The sequence below is a fragment of the Chiloscyllium plagiosum genome, unplaced genomic scaffold (genome assembly GCF_037043375.1).
Source record: "Chiloscyllium plagiosum isolate Xiang-an unplaced genomic scaffold, Cpla_swu_hap1 HiC_scaffold_23, whole genome shotgun sequence".
In the NCBI taxonomy this organism is placed as follows: Eukaryota; Metazoa; Chordata; class Chondrichthyes; order Orectolobiformes; family Hemiscylliidae; genus Chiloscyllium; species Chiloscyllium plagiosum.
In genome coordinates, this window is record NW_028270161.1 from 55,846,286 (window position 1) to 55,863,094 (window position 16,809).

Below are 16,809 nucleotides of genomic sequence, written 5' to 3' on the forward strand. Positions count from 1 at the left end.
GATACCCATCCTTCTTCAAAGGTGCCCCACAGCAACATAGTTCAAGCAGATACCCATCCTTCTTCAAAGGTGCCCCACAGCAACATAGTTCAACAGATACCCATCCTTCTTCAAAGGTGCCCCACAGCAACATAGTTCAACAGATACCCATCCTTCTTCAAAGGTGCCCCACAGCAACATAGTTCAGCAGATACCCATCCTTCTTCAAAGGTGCCCCACAGCAACATAGTTCAACAGATACCCATCCTTCTTCAAAGGTGCCCCACTGCAACATAGTTCAGCAGATACCCATCCTTCTTCAAAGGTGCCCCACTGCAACATAGTTCAACAGATACCCATCCTTCTTCAAAGGTGCCCCACAGCAACATAGTTCAAGCAGGTACCCATCCTTCTTCAAAGGTGCCCCACAGCAACATAGTTCAAGCAGATACCCATCCTTCTTCAAAGGTGCCCCACAGCAACATAGTTCAACAGATACCCATCCTTCTTCAAAGGTGCCCCACTGCAACATAGTTCAACAGATACCCATCCTTCTTCAAAGGTGCCCCACAGCAACATAGTTCAACAGATACCCATCCTTCTTCAAAGGTGCCCCACAGCAACATAGTTCAACAGATACCCATCCTTCTTCAAAGGTGCCCCACAGCAACATAGTTCAAGCAGATACCCATCCTTCTTCAAAGGTGCCCCACTGCAACATAGTTCAACAGATACCCATCCTTCTTCAAAGGTGCCCCACTGCAACATAGTTCAACAGATACCCATCCTTCTTCAAAGGTGCCCCACAGCAACATAGTTCAACAGATACCCATCCTTCTTCAAAGGTGCCCCACAGCAACATAGTTCAAGCAGATACCCATCCTTCTTCAAAGGTGCCCCACAGCAACATAGTTCAACAGATACCCATCCTTCTTCAAAGGTGCCCCACAGCAACATAGTTCAAGCAGATACCCATCCTTCTTCAAAGGTGCCCACAGCAACATAGTTCAAGCAGATACCCATCCTTCTTCAAAGGTGCCCCACAGCAACATAGTTCAGCAGATACCCATCCTTCTTCAAAAGTGCCCCACTGCAACATAGTTCAGCAGATACCCATCCTTCTTCAAAGAGGGCTACACCGTGTCAGGCACCGTACTTCAAAAGAGATGATAAACTGAGGCCCAGCCCTACAGTGTGGTAACAGGCCATTTAGCCATCATGTCCACTCCAAATCTTTGAAGAGCATTGAACCCAGACCCACATTCCCCCCCATCCTATACCCGCACTTCCCATGGATAACCCACCTAGTGTGCATATCTCTAGACACTAAAGCAAGGCGAATCCACCTACCCCACACATCTTATGACTGTGGGAAGTAACTGGAGCTGCTGGAGGAATCCTACACAGACATGGGGAGAATGTGCAGATTCCACACAGTCGCCCGAGGCTAGAATCAAACTCGGATCCTTAACACTGTGAGGCAGCAGTGCTAACCACTGAGCCACTGTGGCATCCAGATGTAAACTTTTGCAAAGACTGAGAAAGCAAAGGGCTGGGTACTAAATCTTTGAGGAGAAAGTGAGGTCTGCAGATGCTGGAGATCAGAGATGGAAATGTGTTGCTGGAAAAGCGCAGCAGGTCAGGCAGCATCTAGGGAACAGGAGAATCGACGTTTCGGGCATTAGCCCTTCTTCAGGAAGGGCTAATGCCCGAAACGTCGATTCTCCTGTTCCCTAGATGCTGCCTGACCTGCTGCGCTTTTCCAGCAACACATTTCCATCTGGGTACTAAATCTGCCTAGAAAGAAGGGGGCACTTCCAAACTGAGGTTGGGAATCTGCCTGAGAGTATGGTGGGGTCAGATATATTTGTGGGGGAATCAATAAAGTGTGTGCTGGAGAAAGCACAGCAGGTCAGGCAGCAGCTCAGGAGCAAGAGAGTCGACATTTAGGGCTTAACCTTTCTCAGATGCTGCCTGACCCCGCTGTGCTTTTTCCAGCATCACACTTTATCGACTCTGACTTCTCCAGCATCTGCAGGCCTCACTATCTCTCAGATATAACTATGGCTTTCAAAGGGGAATTGAATACATTTTCCAATTACCCATTTTTTTTGGGAGGTGGGATATCACCAACAAAGCCAGCATTCACCTGTATCCTTAAGTGCCCTTGAAATGTGTGACTTGTTTGGCCATTTCAGAGGGCAGTTAAGAGTCAACACATTGCTGTGGGTGTGGAGGCACATGTGGGTTGGACCAGGTAAAGCGGGCAGGTTTCTTCCCCTGATGGCCATGAGGGAACCAGATGGGTTTTTACAACAAGTCAATGATAATTTCTTGGCAGTCATTGCTGAGACTAGCTTTCAATTCCACAGGCATGATGGATTAATTGGCCTCCCTGCCTGCTGCCAGATCCTACAATGATATGAAGTCAAGCTTACATTTTGATTATAGGCCTGCTCTGTTTGTCGCTGGTAGTGTTTCATCTCGGCTTCGTTCGCCTCACGGATTTTCTGCAACATCTTCATGGCACCACCATCGTCGGTGCTTGGCTTTCTCAACTTCTCTTCCAGTTCCTGAATCAATTGATCTGCTTCGGCAGCCTTCTCTCTCATACATATCATGTCCTGGAAATGCAGGGTAAACTGTTACTGAGAAAAGCACGCTGCCAAATGGACAAGCTGAGAGAGAATCCACTCATCTTTACTGATTGGTAAAATCATCAAGTTTCAAAGTGTCTTTCATAAGATCGGGGAGCATTTCAGAAGCTATGACCTTAAGCGTGATTTGATAGTGCCCTGCCTTTCTGGTTAAACAAGTCAAAGTAAAGATCAAAGCCCTACACTGCCCAAGTGGGATTAGAATTTTGACAAATTTAGTGGCAGCAGCTCATCCTTTAACAAGCTGCACAAGGATGGTTCAGGTTCTGAGTGATTCATAACAAAGGTGCTGCATTTGTCCAAGATGAACAATAGTTGAACAGTTATCACATTAAACGCATGGATTGAGGGAAATAGAATAGATTAAGAATGAGTTAACAGACAAAAGGGTAGAGGGCATAGGTTTAAGGTGAGAGGGGAAAGATTTAAAAGGGGCCTGAGGGGCAACTTCTACACACACAGGGTGATGTGTTTATGGAGTGAGCTGCCAGAGGAAGTGTTGGAGGCTGATACAATCACACCATTTAAAAGGCATCTGGATGAGTATATGAATAGGAAGGGTTTAGAGGGATATGGGCCAAAGGCTGGCAAAGGGGATTAGATTAATTTAGGATGTTTCTCGGCATGGATGAGTTGGACCGAAGGATCTGTTTTCTCTCTGACTCTATGATTGTAAGCGATCAATCTCATGATGGCAGCCTCTTACTCAGTGGGATATGGCAAGGATTGATATTGGTTCCACAAATGTTCACAATGTCCATAAATGATTTGGCTGTGGGGCCAAATTGTAATGTTCCCAAACTTGCTGAGGGCACAAAATAAGAAGGGAACGTATATTGCAAAAAGTGGCTGCAGGTGGATTTGGACTAGCGAAGGGAATGTCTTGTGGTTCAGTGGGAGTGTCCTAGCCTCCAGGTCAGAAGGCCTGGATTCGCATCCCCTGTGCCACAGAGATGTGTAACAGCAATGTCCGTTTAAAATAACTATAGAAATGGGAAAGAACATGGCAGATAGAATGAAGAGGCGTGACATTATCCACATTGGTAGAATGTCAGAATACTTCTTTAATGGTGAGAGGTTTGGGACTAAGCCTGAAGTGCCTCTGGAACGCTTGAAATGTCACTGCTGGTTTCCAATGTGTAGGCACAGTGGTGTCATTCTGTGGGTATGATTTGCTTCCAGGAGCCCTGGTCAGCTTGGGTCGGTCAGATTTGGATGTCGGGTGTGGCAGTGTCCCCCCTAATGTTTCTTCATCCTGCACGGACCTTTTAGATAAGGAACTCTGCAGGTCTATAGAGTATGGTCAGAGGAATGGGATAGGCTGAACTACTCTTGCAGAGACTCTGTGCAGACATGATGGGCTGAATGGCCTCCTATGTTTCAAGTATTGCAATATCCTGACTGCACACATCAGTTCCTGGTACATTTCTTAATCATTTGCTTACTCGTCCACCACAGAACTGTGTTTACCCCACAAGGATAGTCCATCTGGACCAAACGGAAACATGATGCAAGAAGCTGGCTAAGAACATGCACTTTTCTCAAACAGAATTGACATGAAGATGAGTGGGTGGTGAGGGAACACAACGCGCAGTGAAATTGACCATTGAAGACTCTGCGGTCAAACCAGTCGGTTACAGTCTACTTAATAGAGGCCTTAGAGTTTCAAAGAGTGAGAATTGGTGTCATTGAAATGTGAAGAATTCATATAGGGCATGGCAGGGTCCTGTCTGCTGAGTCTAAAACCAGGGGTCACAATATCTCACTGAGGGGTAGGTCATTTAAAATGGGGATGAGGAGGAATTTCTTTGCTCAAAGTGGTGAATTGTTGGAATCTACCCCAAAGGTAGCTCAATTATTAACTTCAAGTCAGCATTCCTTAGATTTTTGAAGACTAAAGACATCATGGGATTTGGGAAAGTGGCATTGAAGTAGATGGTCAGCCATGATCTAAATGAATGGCCTACTCCAGTTCCTATCTTCCTACATTTTCTGATTGCAGATTACTAAGTTAGTGTCATAAAAGGAGAATCTTACAGAGAGATGATCAATGTCATCTGAAACCAGAATTATGTCAGAGAACGACCTTTCTATCTTGTTAGTGACTCCATTGTCCAGCACCAAACTCTCACTCCGCCAAAAGCACAAAATTTGCCAATTTCTTCATAGAGTTTTGGGATGCTTTCTTGCATTCAGGGCACTATATAAATAGAAATTGTTGTTGCTAAATGGAGAGTAAAATATAGTGTGAAAGAGCCATTATTCATGGAGAACCGTAGCAATTCAGAACTGGCACAAGAATGACTAAGACAATTACGTACCATGTCCAGCGTGATGTACAATAATATTTTATTACATGATTGTATATGCCTCTCATCTCACTAAAGCCCTTGGTGTGTTAACCTGCTGGGACTGGGTTGTCCTGCCCGAATCAAATTTTATTGGCAGGTCAACAATACCAACCTGCTGCTGTGAATTCCCCAGGGGGTTTCTCTGAGGGAAACAGATCAGCTCCACGCTCCATTACTGCAGCAGATCGAATCTAGATTTAGCTGATATTAGGCTGTTCCCTCAGCACAGATTAATGCTGACAGTACAATGCTGACTGCGTTGTGCACTGACAAAATGCTTAACATGATTAACTGCACCGCTTTAAACTGGTGCACCTAAATAAGTCACTCAATTAAACAAAAAGCACTTTGTCTTGCACACCTCTGGGGATGCACCCCTTCAGCTGCTGCTGTCAATTATATCAAAGTAATTCCTGGGTTTCACACAGGCTCCAAGTTGTTATAAATAGGGAAGACATTGGTGGTGAAACATTTGGGGGTACATTTTCAAAGCCTGAGAAACACTAGAGTTACAGAGAGGGACCCCCATGTATTGTTGGCTCAGTGGCGATGGTTCCCGAACTCCCATTCGCCCAGTTTAAACAGCCCTGCTTGTCAGCAGGCCCCATACCGAAACAGGACGACTTTCCAATGACGCAGAATACGTCAGTCAATTCCCACTTCTCGTCACCAATAACACCTGAACTGGGGTATAATTCCTGGTGAAGTTGGTGCTGCGATAGTGTCCCTATCTCTGAACCAGAAGGTCTGAGTTCAATGCCTCAGACACATGTTGGAACCTCTCTGAACAGGTTGACAACAAAGGTCTAGAATTCACGGCCAAACTGTGGCCTTTGAAACATCCAACCGGGGTGTCCTGTTCCATCAAGATTGTACCTGTTCTGGACCCAATCTCAAAGCCGCCATCAACACTGGCTGAGTGCTCGTTCTCTGACCTTGAATTCAGGAGGTTGGGTTCACAACCCACTCCAGAGATTTAAATGTATCAGCTAAGGCAATATTCCACTGCAGTGGATTTAGAACACAGAAACAAGCAACAACAGTAGGCCATTCAGCCCTTCAAACCTGTTTCACCCTCATTATGATCATGGCCGGTCAACCAAATCAGTCCCCTGTTCCTGTTATCTCTCCATACCCTTGTTCCCTCAGTATTGGGGACTGTGCCACATGGTTGGAAGTGCTTAGAATCATAGAATCCCTACAGCGTGTAAACAGGCCATTTGGCCCAATAAGTCCACACCAACCCTCCGAAGAGTAACCCAACCAGACCCATTCCCGTAACTAATGCACCTAACCTACACATCCCGGAACACTACGGGCAATTTAGCATGGCCAATTCACCTGACCTGCATATGTTTGGACTGTGGGAGGAAACCGGAGCGCCCGGAGGAAACCCACGCAGACACGGGGAGGATGTGCAAACTCCATACAGACAGTCGCCCGAAGCTGGAATTGAACTTGGGTCCCTGGCACTGTGGAGTAGCAGTGCCAACCACTGAACCACTGTGCCACCACGTGTTGTTTTCCAACATGAAGTTAAATTGAGGTGGATGGCAAAAATTCCCAAGGAGCATTCAAAGAAGTGCTCGGGATTTCTCCTGTTGTCCTGGTTGAAGTTTAATCCTCAACCAACATTACGATAGCCGATTATCTACCATTGAACTCATTTTTATTGATGCGATCATGCTTTGTACACATTGGCTGACAGCTTTCCCACAATATAACAGTGACTAAATTATAAAGCAAAGGGACATGTTGAGGTGAATGGCTCTAGACAAAGGTAAGTTCTTTACTTCCATTTACAAGGGTACATCTGGAGTACTGTGTGCAGTGCTGGTCACTTTACTTATGAAAGGATGTAATGGAAGCAGTTCAGAGAAGGTTTTCTACACTAATACCTGGAATGGCAGGTTGTCTCATGAGGAAAGGTTGGACAGACTGGGCCTCTATCTGCTGCAGGTTAGCAGGTAACTAGGTTGAAACTTATAAGATCCTGAGGGGTCTAGGGGGGTTGGCTTTGGAAAGGATGTTTCCTCTCATGGGAGAATCCTTAACCAGGGGCCACTGTTTCAAAAGAATGGGTCACCAGAGATGAAGTAAACTATTTTTCTTCATGGAAGGCCGTAAGTCTTTGGAATGCTCTTCATCAAAAGGGGGTGGAAGCCAGAGGCTTGAATATTTTTAAGGCAGATGTGATAGATTCTTTATAAGCAAGGGTGGGAAAGGTTATTGGAGGTCAACAGGAACTATGTTTTATTATTCATACATGGGATGAGGGCATCACTGACTAGGCCAGCATTTATTGCTCATCCCTATTCACCGAGAGGGCAATCAACGACATTGCTATGGGTCTCCAATCACACGTAGGTCAGCTTCAGGTATGTCTGAATCTTACTGAAGAGTGGAGCAGGCCCGATGGGCTGAGAGGCCGACTCCTGCTCCTACTATATACATTGGTGAGTATTTGTGCCATTGAAATTTGCTGACCTGGCAATGATTTTCCTGTTGTCTCTCCAGTTTATGTCGCAGTTGCTGAACTGTGCACTGCAGCTCCATGTTCTGCTTGTGTTCCCTCTCATACCTGCAAAGGACCGGACAATGAATAACTTATGGTGTATATATATATATCGCCATGACTCAGGTGGAGGTGGTTAAAAGGTTCAAGCACATGGGAGTAAGTATCACCAAGCGATCTGTTCTGGTCTAAATATCACGACTGCTCTATTCTGATCTAACTATCACCAATGATCTATTCTGGTCTAAATATCACCAATGTTCTGTTCTGGTCTAACTATCACCAATGATCTGTTCTGGTCTAAATATCACCAATGATCTGTTATGGTCCACATATTACCAATGATCTCCTCTGTTCTAACTATCACCAATGATCTGTTCTAGTTAACTGTTCTCAATGATCTCTTCTAGTCTAAATATCACCAACAATCTGTTCTAAAAAGGTAAAAACAATGACTGCAGATGCTGGAAACCAGATTCTGGATTAGTGGTGCTGGAAGAGCACAGCAGTTCAGGCAGCATCCAAGGAGCTTCGAAATCGATGTTTCGGGCAAAAGCCTTTCATCAGGAATAAAGGCAGTGAGCCTGAGGCATGGAGAGATAAGCTAGAGGAGGGTGGGGGTGGGGAGAAAGTAGCATAGAGTACAATAGGTGAGTGGGGGAGGGGATGAAGGTGATAGATCAGGGAGGAGGGTGGAGTGGATAGTTGGAAAAGAAGATAGGCAGGTAGGACAAGTCTGGACAAGTCATGGGGACAGTGCTGAGCTGGAAGTTTGGAACTAGGGTGAGGTGGGGGAAGGGGAAATGAGGAAAATGTTGAAGTCCACATTGATGCCCTGGGGTTGAAGTGTTCCGAGGCGGAAGATGAGGCGTTCTTCCTCCAGGCGTCTGGTGGTGAGGGAGCGGCGGTGAAGGAGGCCCAGGACCTCCATGTCCTCGGCAGAGTGGGAGGGGGTGTTGAAATGTTGGGCCACGGGGCGGTGTGGTTGATTGGTGCGGGTGTTGGAGATGTTCCCTAAAGCGCTCTGCTAGGAGGCGCCTGGTCTCCCCAATGTAGAGGAGACCGCATCGGGAGCAACGGATATAATAAATGATCTAACTATTACCAATGATCTGTTCTGGTTAAATATCACCAATGATCTGTCGGTAGTCTAAATATTACCAATGATCTGTTCTGGTCTAAATATCACCAAAGATCTGTTCCGTTCTAACTCTTACCATTGATCTGTTCTGATCTAGCCACGCAAATGCTACAGTGAAGAAAGCACACTACTTCCTCAGAAGTCTCTGGTAATTCAGCATATCCACAGTGACTCATCAATTTTTATAGCTGCACCACAGAAAGTGTGCAATCTGGACACATCATAGCTTGCCATGGTACCTGTTCTGCCCAAGATCGCGAGAAATTAGAGTCGTGAACACAGCCCAGTCCATCACGCAAACCAGCCTTCCTTCCATCTGCACTTCCCACTGCCTCAGGAAAGCATCCAACGTGATCGAAGACCTCTCCCACCCCAGTTATACTCTCTTCCTCTCTCTTCCATCAGGCAGAAGATACAAAAGGTTGAAAACACATACCAACAGATTTAAGAACAGCTTCTACCCCTGCTGTTACTATACTTATGAACAGACCTCTTATATATTAGAGTTGATCTTTCTCTGCACCATCTTTATAGCTGTAATACTATATTCTACAGTCTGTTGTATTACCCTGATATAATTCCGTCATGTATGACTTGTCTGGTGAACACGCAAAGCAACAATTTTCACTGTATCCCGATACATGTGACAATAATAAATCAAATCAAATCACAATGCATATTTGAAAACTAGCTGAGCATTTTTGGAAACGAAGACATTCCAAACTCATCAGGAGATCTCCTGGTGCCCCAGCCCAAATACATTCCTCAAAGCAATATCAACAAAACTGGACAGCTTATCATTGATCATATTGCTGTTTGTGGGACCTTTCTGTGTGTTTCCACAGAGCACAGCTCTTTCACCAGGTGGTTGAACAGTGCTCCGAAGGATAGTGCTTCCAAATAAACCTGTTGGACTATAACCTGGTGTTGTATGATTTTTAACTTTGTCCACCCCAGTCCAACACTGGCTCCTCCGCACCAACTTAGAATGGCAAAGCTGAAAATGTGTTGCTGGAAAAGCGCAGCAGGTCAGGCAGCATCCAGGGAACAGGAGAATCGACGTTTCGGGCATAAGCCCTTCTTCAGGAATGAGCAAAGTGTGTCCAGCAGGCTAAGATAAAAGGTAGGGAGGAGGGACTTGGGGGAGGGGCGTCGGAAATGTGATAGGTGGAAAGAGATCAAGGTGAGGGTAATAGGTCAGACTGGGGTGGGGGCGGAGAGGTCAGGAAGAAGATTGCAGGTTAGGAAGGCGGTGCTGAATTTGATGGATTTGACTGAGACAAGGTGGGGGGAGGGGGAATGAGGTAACTGGTGAAATCCTAGTTCATCCCTTGTGGTTGGAGGGTTCCTAGGCGGAAGATGAGGCGCTCTTCCTCCAACCGTCGTGTTGTTGTGGTCTGGCGATGGAGGAGTCCAAAGACCTGCATATCCTTGGTGGAGTGGGAGGGGGAGTTGAAGTGTTGAGCCACAGGTTGGTTGGGTTGGTTGGTCCGGGTGTCACAGAGGTGTTCTCTGAAACACTCCATGTAGCCGGCCTGTCTCCCCAATATAGAGGAGGCCACATAGGGTGCAGAGGATGCAATAGATGATGTGTGTGGAGGTGCAGGTGAATCTGTGGCGGATATGGATGTTTCTTTTGGGGCCTTGGAGGGAGGTGAGGGGGGAGGTGTGGGCGCAAGTCTTGCACCTCCTGCGGTTGCAGGGGAAGGTGCCAGGAGTGGAGGTTGGGTTGGTGGGGGGTGTGGATCTGACGAGGGAGTCACGGAGGGAGTGGTCTTTACGGAATGCTGATAGGGGAGGGGAGGGAAATATATCCTTGGGTGATGGGGTCCGTTTGGAGGTGGCGGAAATGACGGTGGATGATGCGCTGTACATGGAGATTGGTGGGGTGGTAGGTGAGGACCAGTGGGGTTCTGTCCTGGTGGCGGTTGGAGGGGCGGGGCTCAAGGGCGGAGGAACGGGAAGTGGAAGAGATGCGGTGGAGGGCATTGTCGACCACGTCGGGGGGGAAATTGCGGTCCTTGAAGAAGGCAAAGGCCAATGGTCCATCCACTCAGACATTGGTGCTACTGTGAAACTAATCATTGTGACTTGATTGTAGCTACCTGACAGGAGATCATTGTTGGAATAACAAAATGTGATTCCTGCACTCACTCCAGACACGGACTCCAAATTGCTCATTCTAGTTGGGTTTTCTGATCTGTTCATTCCAGTTGAATTTCCACTTCCGCAGTAACCTCACCAGCTAACCTTAAAAGACTTAAATAATGAAATATCGACCGGGTGAAAACCTGCAGCTGTCCTTCAAAACTCCCAGTGACCATTTATACATCCACTTCAGTTTAGCCTCACGTTCAAAGGCCAGCACCTCCAGGAATGCAGCACTCCCCCAATGCTGCAGCAAAACAAAGGATTAAATTCTGTGCTAAACACCAATTAATAAAAGGTCGAAACATTGTTTGAAGGCAGGTTTTGATCTGGGTTCATTTCGAAATGGTGTAACTTCAGAACTGAAGAGGAAAGGAGAAACTTGAGAGGAGAAAGTGAGCTGGGAAACTTGAAAAGGATATCCAACTTCAGTTCTAGAAAAGACTCATATCGGACTCAAAACAAACACCGAGAATCCTGGAGACACTGTTTTGAAGAATAATTGTCCTGGACTCAAAACGTTTATTCTGTTTCTCTCTCCACAGTTGCTGCCAGACCTGCTGAGTTTCTTCAACATTTTGATTTTATTTCTGATCTCCAGCACCCACGGTTGTTTCGTTTCTGTTATTAGGCATGATGCTGTGTGACTAGCTGTTCCCAAACTGAAAGATCCAATGGAAGTCGATGTTCAGGGCAAGTTAGCAGGGCTTACGCCTGAAGCGTTGACTCTCCTGCTCCTCGGATGCTGCCTGAGCTGCTGTGCTTTTCCAGCACCACACTCTCGACTCTGATCTCCAGCAACTACAGTCCCCACTTTCTCCTAGCTTCAGGGAGTGGTCAGGTCCAAAGCAATGCCGGCTTGACTGTCTCATTGGCAGCAGCAGCTACAACCCTGAAAATAGGCCCTTTATATTTTCCAGACGGATCCCAACGCCCATTATACGCAAGCCATCCCATTGCGGTAGAAACATAGGAAATATGCCTTCCGCCATTCAACACTGATCATCCAACTTAGTGCCTTGTTCCCATTTCTCCCCATACATTTCAATCCTTTTAGCCCAACAATATCTAGCTCTTTCTATATTTTCCTTCAACTGCTTTCCACAGGCTCACCACTCTCTGGGTGAAGACATTTTTCCTCATCTCAGTCCTAAATGGCCTATCCTTAGATAGTGACCCCTAGTTCTGGACTCCCCCGTCATTGGGAACATCCATCCTGTGTTTACCATGTCTAGTCCTGTTAGAATATTATAGGTTTCTATGAGATCCTCCCCCCTCATTCTTCTAAATGCCAGCAAATAATAGTCCCAACTTAATTATTCTCTCTTCATAAGTCAGTGCTGCATCCCAGGAATCAGTCTGGTATCAGATGCTTCACCCCTGCCTTGCTCCTGCCTTGAACAGATTGAACATGAACAATTCGATTCCATCGCATCTTGTGCAGTCTTCAGGCATGAGAATACTGTTTCCACAAAAACAACTGCTCACTACAAGCCATTAGCCACGTCTGAAACATGTTTTTGTTTGAATAGATGTGGAGGACACTTATGGTGACTGTGGCTAGCACGGTGGCTCAGTGGCTAGCACTGGTGCCTCATGGCGCCAGGGACCCACGTTCAATTCCAACTTGGGTGACTGTCTGTGTGGAGTTTGCACATTCTCCTTGTGTCTGCTGGGCTTCCTGTCACAGTCCAAAGCTATGCAAGGTAGATGGATTGGATGGACAGACCAAGAGCAGTGTGTGTTCCTTCATGGGAGAAAGGGGAGTATGAGAAAATTATTGAGAGAGCTGGGACCCACTACAATGGTGAGTATCACCTCTTCAGTCTCTCTGTGTCTTCTCTTAACTCCTGTTTGCTTCTGACTTCTCTTAAATTCTCTCCTCCTGTCTCTCTTTTATTCTTCCTCTCTCTAGCTGTCTCTATCTCTTTTGTACCTCAAAATAGTGCCGGTTTGTGGCGACAGAACAATTTTCACTGTATCTCCCTAGATATATATGACAATAAATCATTCACTCAGTCAGTCAAAATGCAAGGTTACAGGGTAGAGTAGGAGGTTGGGTCTGGCTGGGATGCTCTTTAGAAACCAAGGCTGTGCTGTAAGGATTCTCTGAATAATTGTGTCTGAATGCCTCTACATTTACAGTTCATTACTGGTTTGAAATGATAACCATCTTCTTTTCACCGCTGATACTTAGACCACCGACACCTTCAACCTCCACTGGGCTAGCCTCTCAATCTTTCACTTCTTCCGTGAAACTGGACCCAATCTGTCTCCATCCACTTCACTTTCCAGTACTTGAACCTGTCCTCACATTAAACAACCAAGTCAGGCCACAGCTGCATTACCATCAATAGTCTGGAGACCTATGGCATCATGGGAAACGGGAAAGTGGCATTGAGGTAGATGATCAGCCCTGACCTAAATGAATGATGCAGCAGGGTCAAAGGGCTGAATGCCAAAGGGCTGAATGCCCTAGCCAGTTCCTATCTTACTATATTTTCTGACTGCTTAGAAAGGGAGAATCTTAGACAGATGATCAATGTCATCTGCAACCAGGGTCACGTCAGGGTCAGGGTCAAGGTTGGGGAGGCTGGTCAGGGTCAGGTCAGAATCGGGGTCAGGTGAAGGAGGGTAACCAGGCAGGGATTAGAAGTAGTCGGAAGGTCAGTGAGCAGTCAGGCAAATGGAGGGGGGAGCATGTCGGAGGGTCAGGTGAGGAGTTTGTCGGGTCCAGTGGGGCGTTGTTGTGGCTGTTGGTGAATCAATTGTACAATCACATCAAAATTGGAACGGGTTTAATTTATCTAACATTTCCCAGTAACTATCGGGTAGCTGAGTCAGAGTCTGAAGTCCCTGACTGAAACTCTCCAAGGACTTGAGATTCAGGGTAAATGCCTATCAGAAGATTAATCTTCGCAGGCAATTCCTATACCATCAGGACTTTGGAGAGTTCCCGATGTGGATGTTTTCGGGTACACCCAGCCTTCAACTGTCCAGGAACCAGAAGATTGGGGTCACCTTCTCCTATATTTCTCCCTAACTCTACTGGAAGGTGGCCAACTGGAACTGTTGCTTCTGGTTTTCACTCTCCAGAGATACTGCCTGACCTGCTGAGTATTTTCCAGCACTTTCCATTCTCTGCTTGAGCTTTGTTTATCCTGGAATTTGGTCTGGCTATCATCAGTGATTAACTTCAGTGGAGTGCAGTGTAAACCCCAGAAAGCAGAAATTTGTAGATGTTAAGGATATGTTATCAGGTGTGGAATCACACTGGTCATTAATCAGCCGACAACGACAAACAGGTTCAGAAAGATCGACAATGTGAAAGAGAACAGGCTGATTGACCAGACTGGGATGGTCAGACTCACACAACCACAACTCATGAAAAGCTTTGAAGTAGGGTTTTTGTTTTTAAATTAAGATGACAAGGCTTGAAACCAAAAAAAAACATGTTTACGCAGAACCGTATCTGAAGCCTTGTGGAGAATTTGGAAATTTCAAATGCTTCCGTACAAACCACCCAGGTGTGTAAAACATCTGCCAGAATAATCAATATCACTTGTCAAAATTCTCATTGAATTCTCTCTCAGGAGAATTCTGAACCGTGGAATAATTTAGGGTTTTATTTTTTTAATATTCATTCACAGGATGTGAGCTTCAGCATTTCTTGCCCATTCCGGATTACCCAGAGGGCAGATAAGAGTCAACCACATTGCTGTGGATCTGCGATCACCTGTAGGCCAGACCAGATCAGGATGATAGATTTCCTTCTCTGATTATTAACTATAATATGAACCTGGGTTTCTGGATTACTAGTCCAGTGACAGTACCATGTTTTCATTAGAATTTAGAAGGTGATTGTGTTGAAACATACAGAATTCTGATTGAGAGTAAATGTTGAGGGAAGGTGTTCCACCAGTTGGGGGAGTTGAACTCAGGGACGTAGCTACAGAATAAGGAGAGACTCATTTAAAACTGAGAACCAAAGAAATATCTGCTTCCAGATGGTAACAAATGTCTGGAATTCTTTACCCCAGAGACTGTGGAGGCTAGATCATTAAGAGTATTTACAGAGGAAGCAGATAGATTTTTTAAAAATATAGCAGAGTTAAGGACAATGTATGGTATGAAAAAGGATTCGAAACCTGAGGCAGATCACCCATAATCTTATAGAATAGCAGGGTAGGCTTGAGGGACCGAATGGCCTCCTCCTGGTCTTATTCTTACATTCTTAACTATTAATTCATAATGATGCTTAGCAAAGTTTCAATCTACATATAAGAAACCTAAACAAACCTCCACTGCGAGCAGATCTAGGCACTACACCTTAGGAAGGATATACTGGCCTTGGAGGGAGCACAATAGGTACACAAGAATGATACCTGGCCTTCAGGGGTTAGGTTATGAGGAGAGATTACACAAATTAGGTCTGTTTTCTCTAAAAATCTGAAAGTTTAGGGGTGATCTGATCAGAGTCTTCAAGTTATTAGCAGGAAAAGACAGGGTAGATTAAGATAAATTATTTCCACTGGTTGGGGATTCTGGAATTAGGGGGCATAGTTGAAAATTAGGACGAGACCATTCAGGAGAGATGTTAGGAAGCATTTCTATACACAAAGGGTGGTTTAAGCTTTTGAACTCTCTTCCATTAATGGCAGTGGATGCTGGATCAGTTGTTAATTTTAAATCTGAAATAGATTTAAAATCTTCGCTAAGCAACAAGTATTAAGGAATATGGGCCAAAGGAAGGAATATGGACTTAGGCCACAGATCAACCATGATCTCATTGAATAGCAGAACAGGCTTGAGGGGCTGAATGACCTACTCCACTTCCTATGTTCCTACATCTTCTATACCTTCACTGAAAGCCTGTTCAAAACTAAGTCAAACTAACCACCACTCCTGGTGCTTGAAGAGGGTGTTCAGAGTTCCACATAGCTTTAAAATGGAACTGAAATAAAGTTTAGTGCTGGGATATCATGCCCAGTCACTTTAAATAAATGCTTTAGTACGTGCCTGAATAGAATTTTGTTGATAATGTTGTGCTAACCGCTGACTGTAAAGTGGGTAATGCAACTTTTTTTGCGTTAGGTGAATACAGAATAATTAATCTAGTTTCAAGTGAAGCAAAATACCGCAGAGTCTGGAGTTCTGAAATACAGAAAGTGCAAGAGAAACTCGGGAGTTCTGGCAGTACCTGGGCAGAGAGGAACAGAGTTAACGTTTCAAGTCCGGAATGATGGCTCCTATTGTTCCAAAGAAGATACAAAACTGGACTCCAATTGTATCTCTCTCCACAGATGATGCCAGACGTGCTGAGCTTTTCCAGCACTTTCTGTTTATATTAAACTATTTAACTGCTATTCGTATTGACATTTTCTTTTTGCCAGTCTACATACATCATCAGTAGTTTGCTTCCAAAATAGAATATTCATCATAAACCAAACATCTAGTCAACCACTGCTGGTTAATTCTATAACAGTCACTGACCACATATAGTTTTGTCTCATGTCAGCCTTGTTGCTTCAAGCCCACTTTAACGTTGTTGCGACTTCAATACATTAAATGGCAATGCCTCACTCGCATGGGCCAAGTTAAGGATTAAGCTGGGTATTTTATCGTCTTTTGAACTCAGCGTTCTGCTGAATCTTGATGACTTTATGAGTTTCTTTTAATCAGTAGATTTGGCAGTGCAAGCAAGACACCCAGAGAACCTATGGCTCCATGGATGGAACAAGAGAGGCAGGCTACTGATTGCAATTCTCATCAATCCCACAACACGACAGCCCATTCCTGGCACACTTGAGATTCCAAGTTTCCATTCATATGAGGCAGAAATAGGATACCTTCTTGTGAACTTAAGTTGTGCTTTTGGGTGGATATCCAAATAGTAGATCCATTTACTTTTTCAATAATTCACTGTCCAGTGTGCAGATATCATTTGGAAATCCATGTGGAATCTGGATATATTTTTGAGTAAAATATAGTTCTTGGTAGAAATATCTTCTAACTTCT

At 45.1% G+C, this 16,809-nt stretch overlaps 1 protein-coding gene and 1 long non-coding RNA gene across 3 annotated transcripts in view; one reads left to right on the top strand and one right to left on the bottom strand.

Moving 5' to 3' along the window:
• LOC148145903 (uncharacterized) overlaps positions 1-9,667 on the top strand; it is a 62,190-nt gene extending 52,523 nt beyond the window's left edge. For both annotated transcript variants that reach the window (XR_015761189.1, XR_015761190.1), the window contains one exon: positions 8,741-9,667. This is a non-coding gene — a long non-coding RNA (uncharacterized LOC148145903). The remainder of the gene's footprint in view (positions 1-8,740) is intronic.
• LOC122561568 (uncharacterized) overlaps positions 1-16,809 on the bottom strand; it is a 130,147-nt gene that overhangs the window by 81,864 nt on the left and 31,474 nt on the right. The window contains exons 5-6 of the mRNA XM_043713365.2: positions 7,475-7,568; positions 2,418-2,603 (exon numbers count right to left, since the gene is read on the bottom strand). Coding sequence (XP_043569300.2) covers positions 2,418-2,603; positions 7,475-7,568 — 280 coding nt within the window. The remainder of the gene's footprint in view (positions 1-2,417; positions 2,604-7,474; positions 7,569-16,809) is intronic.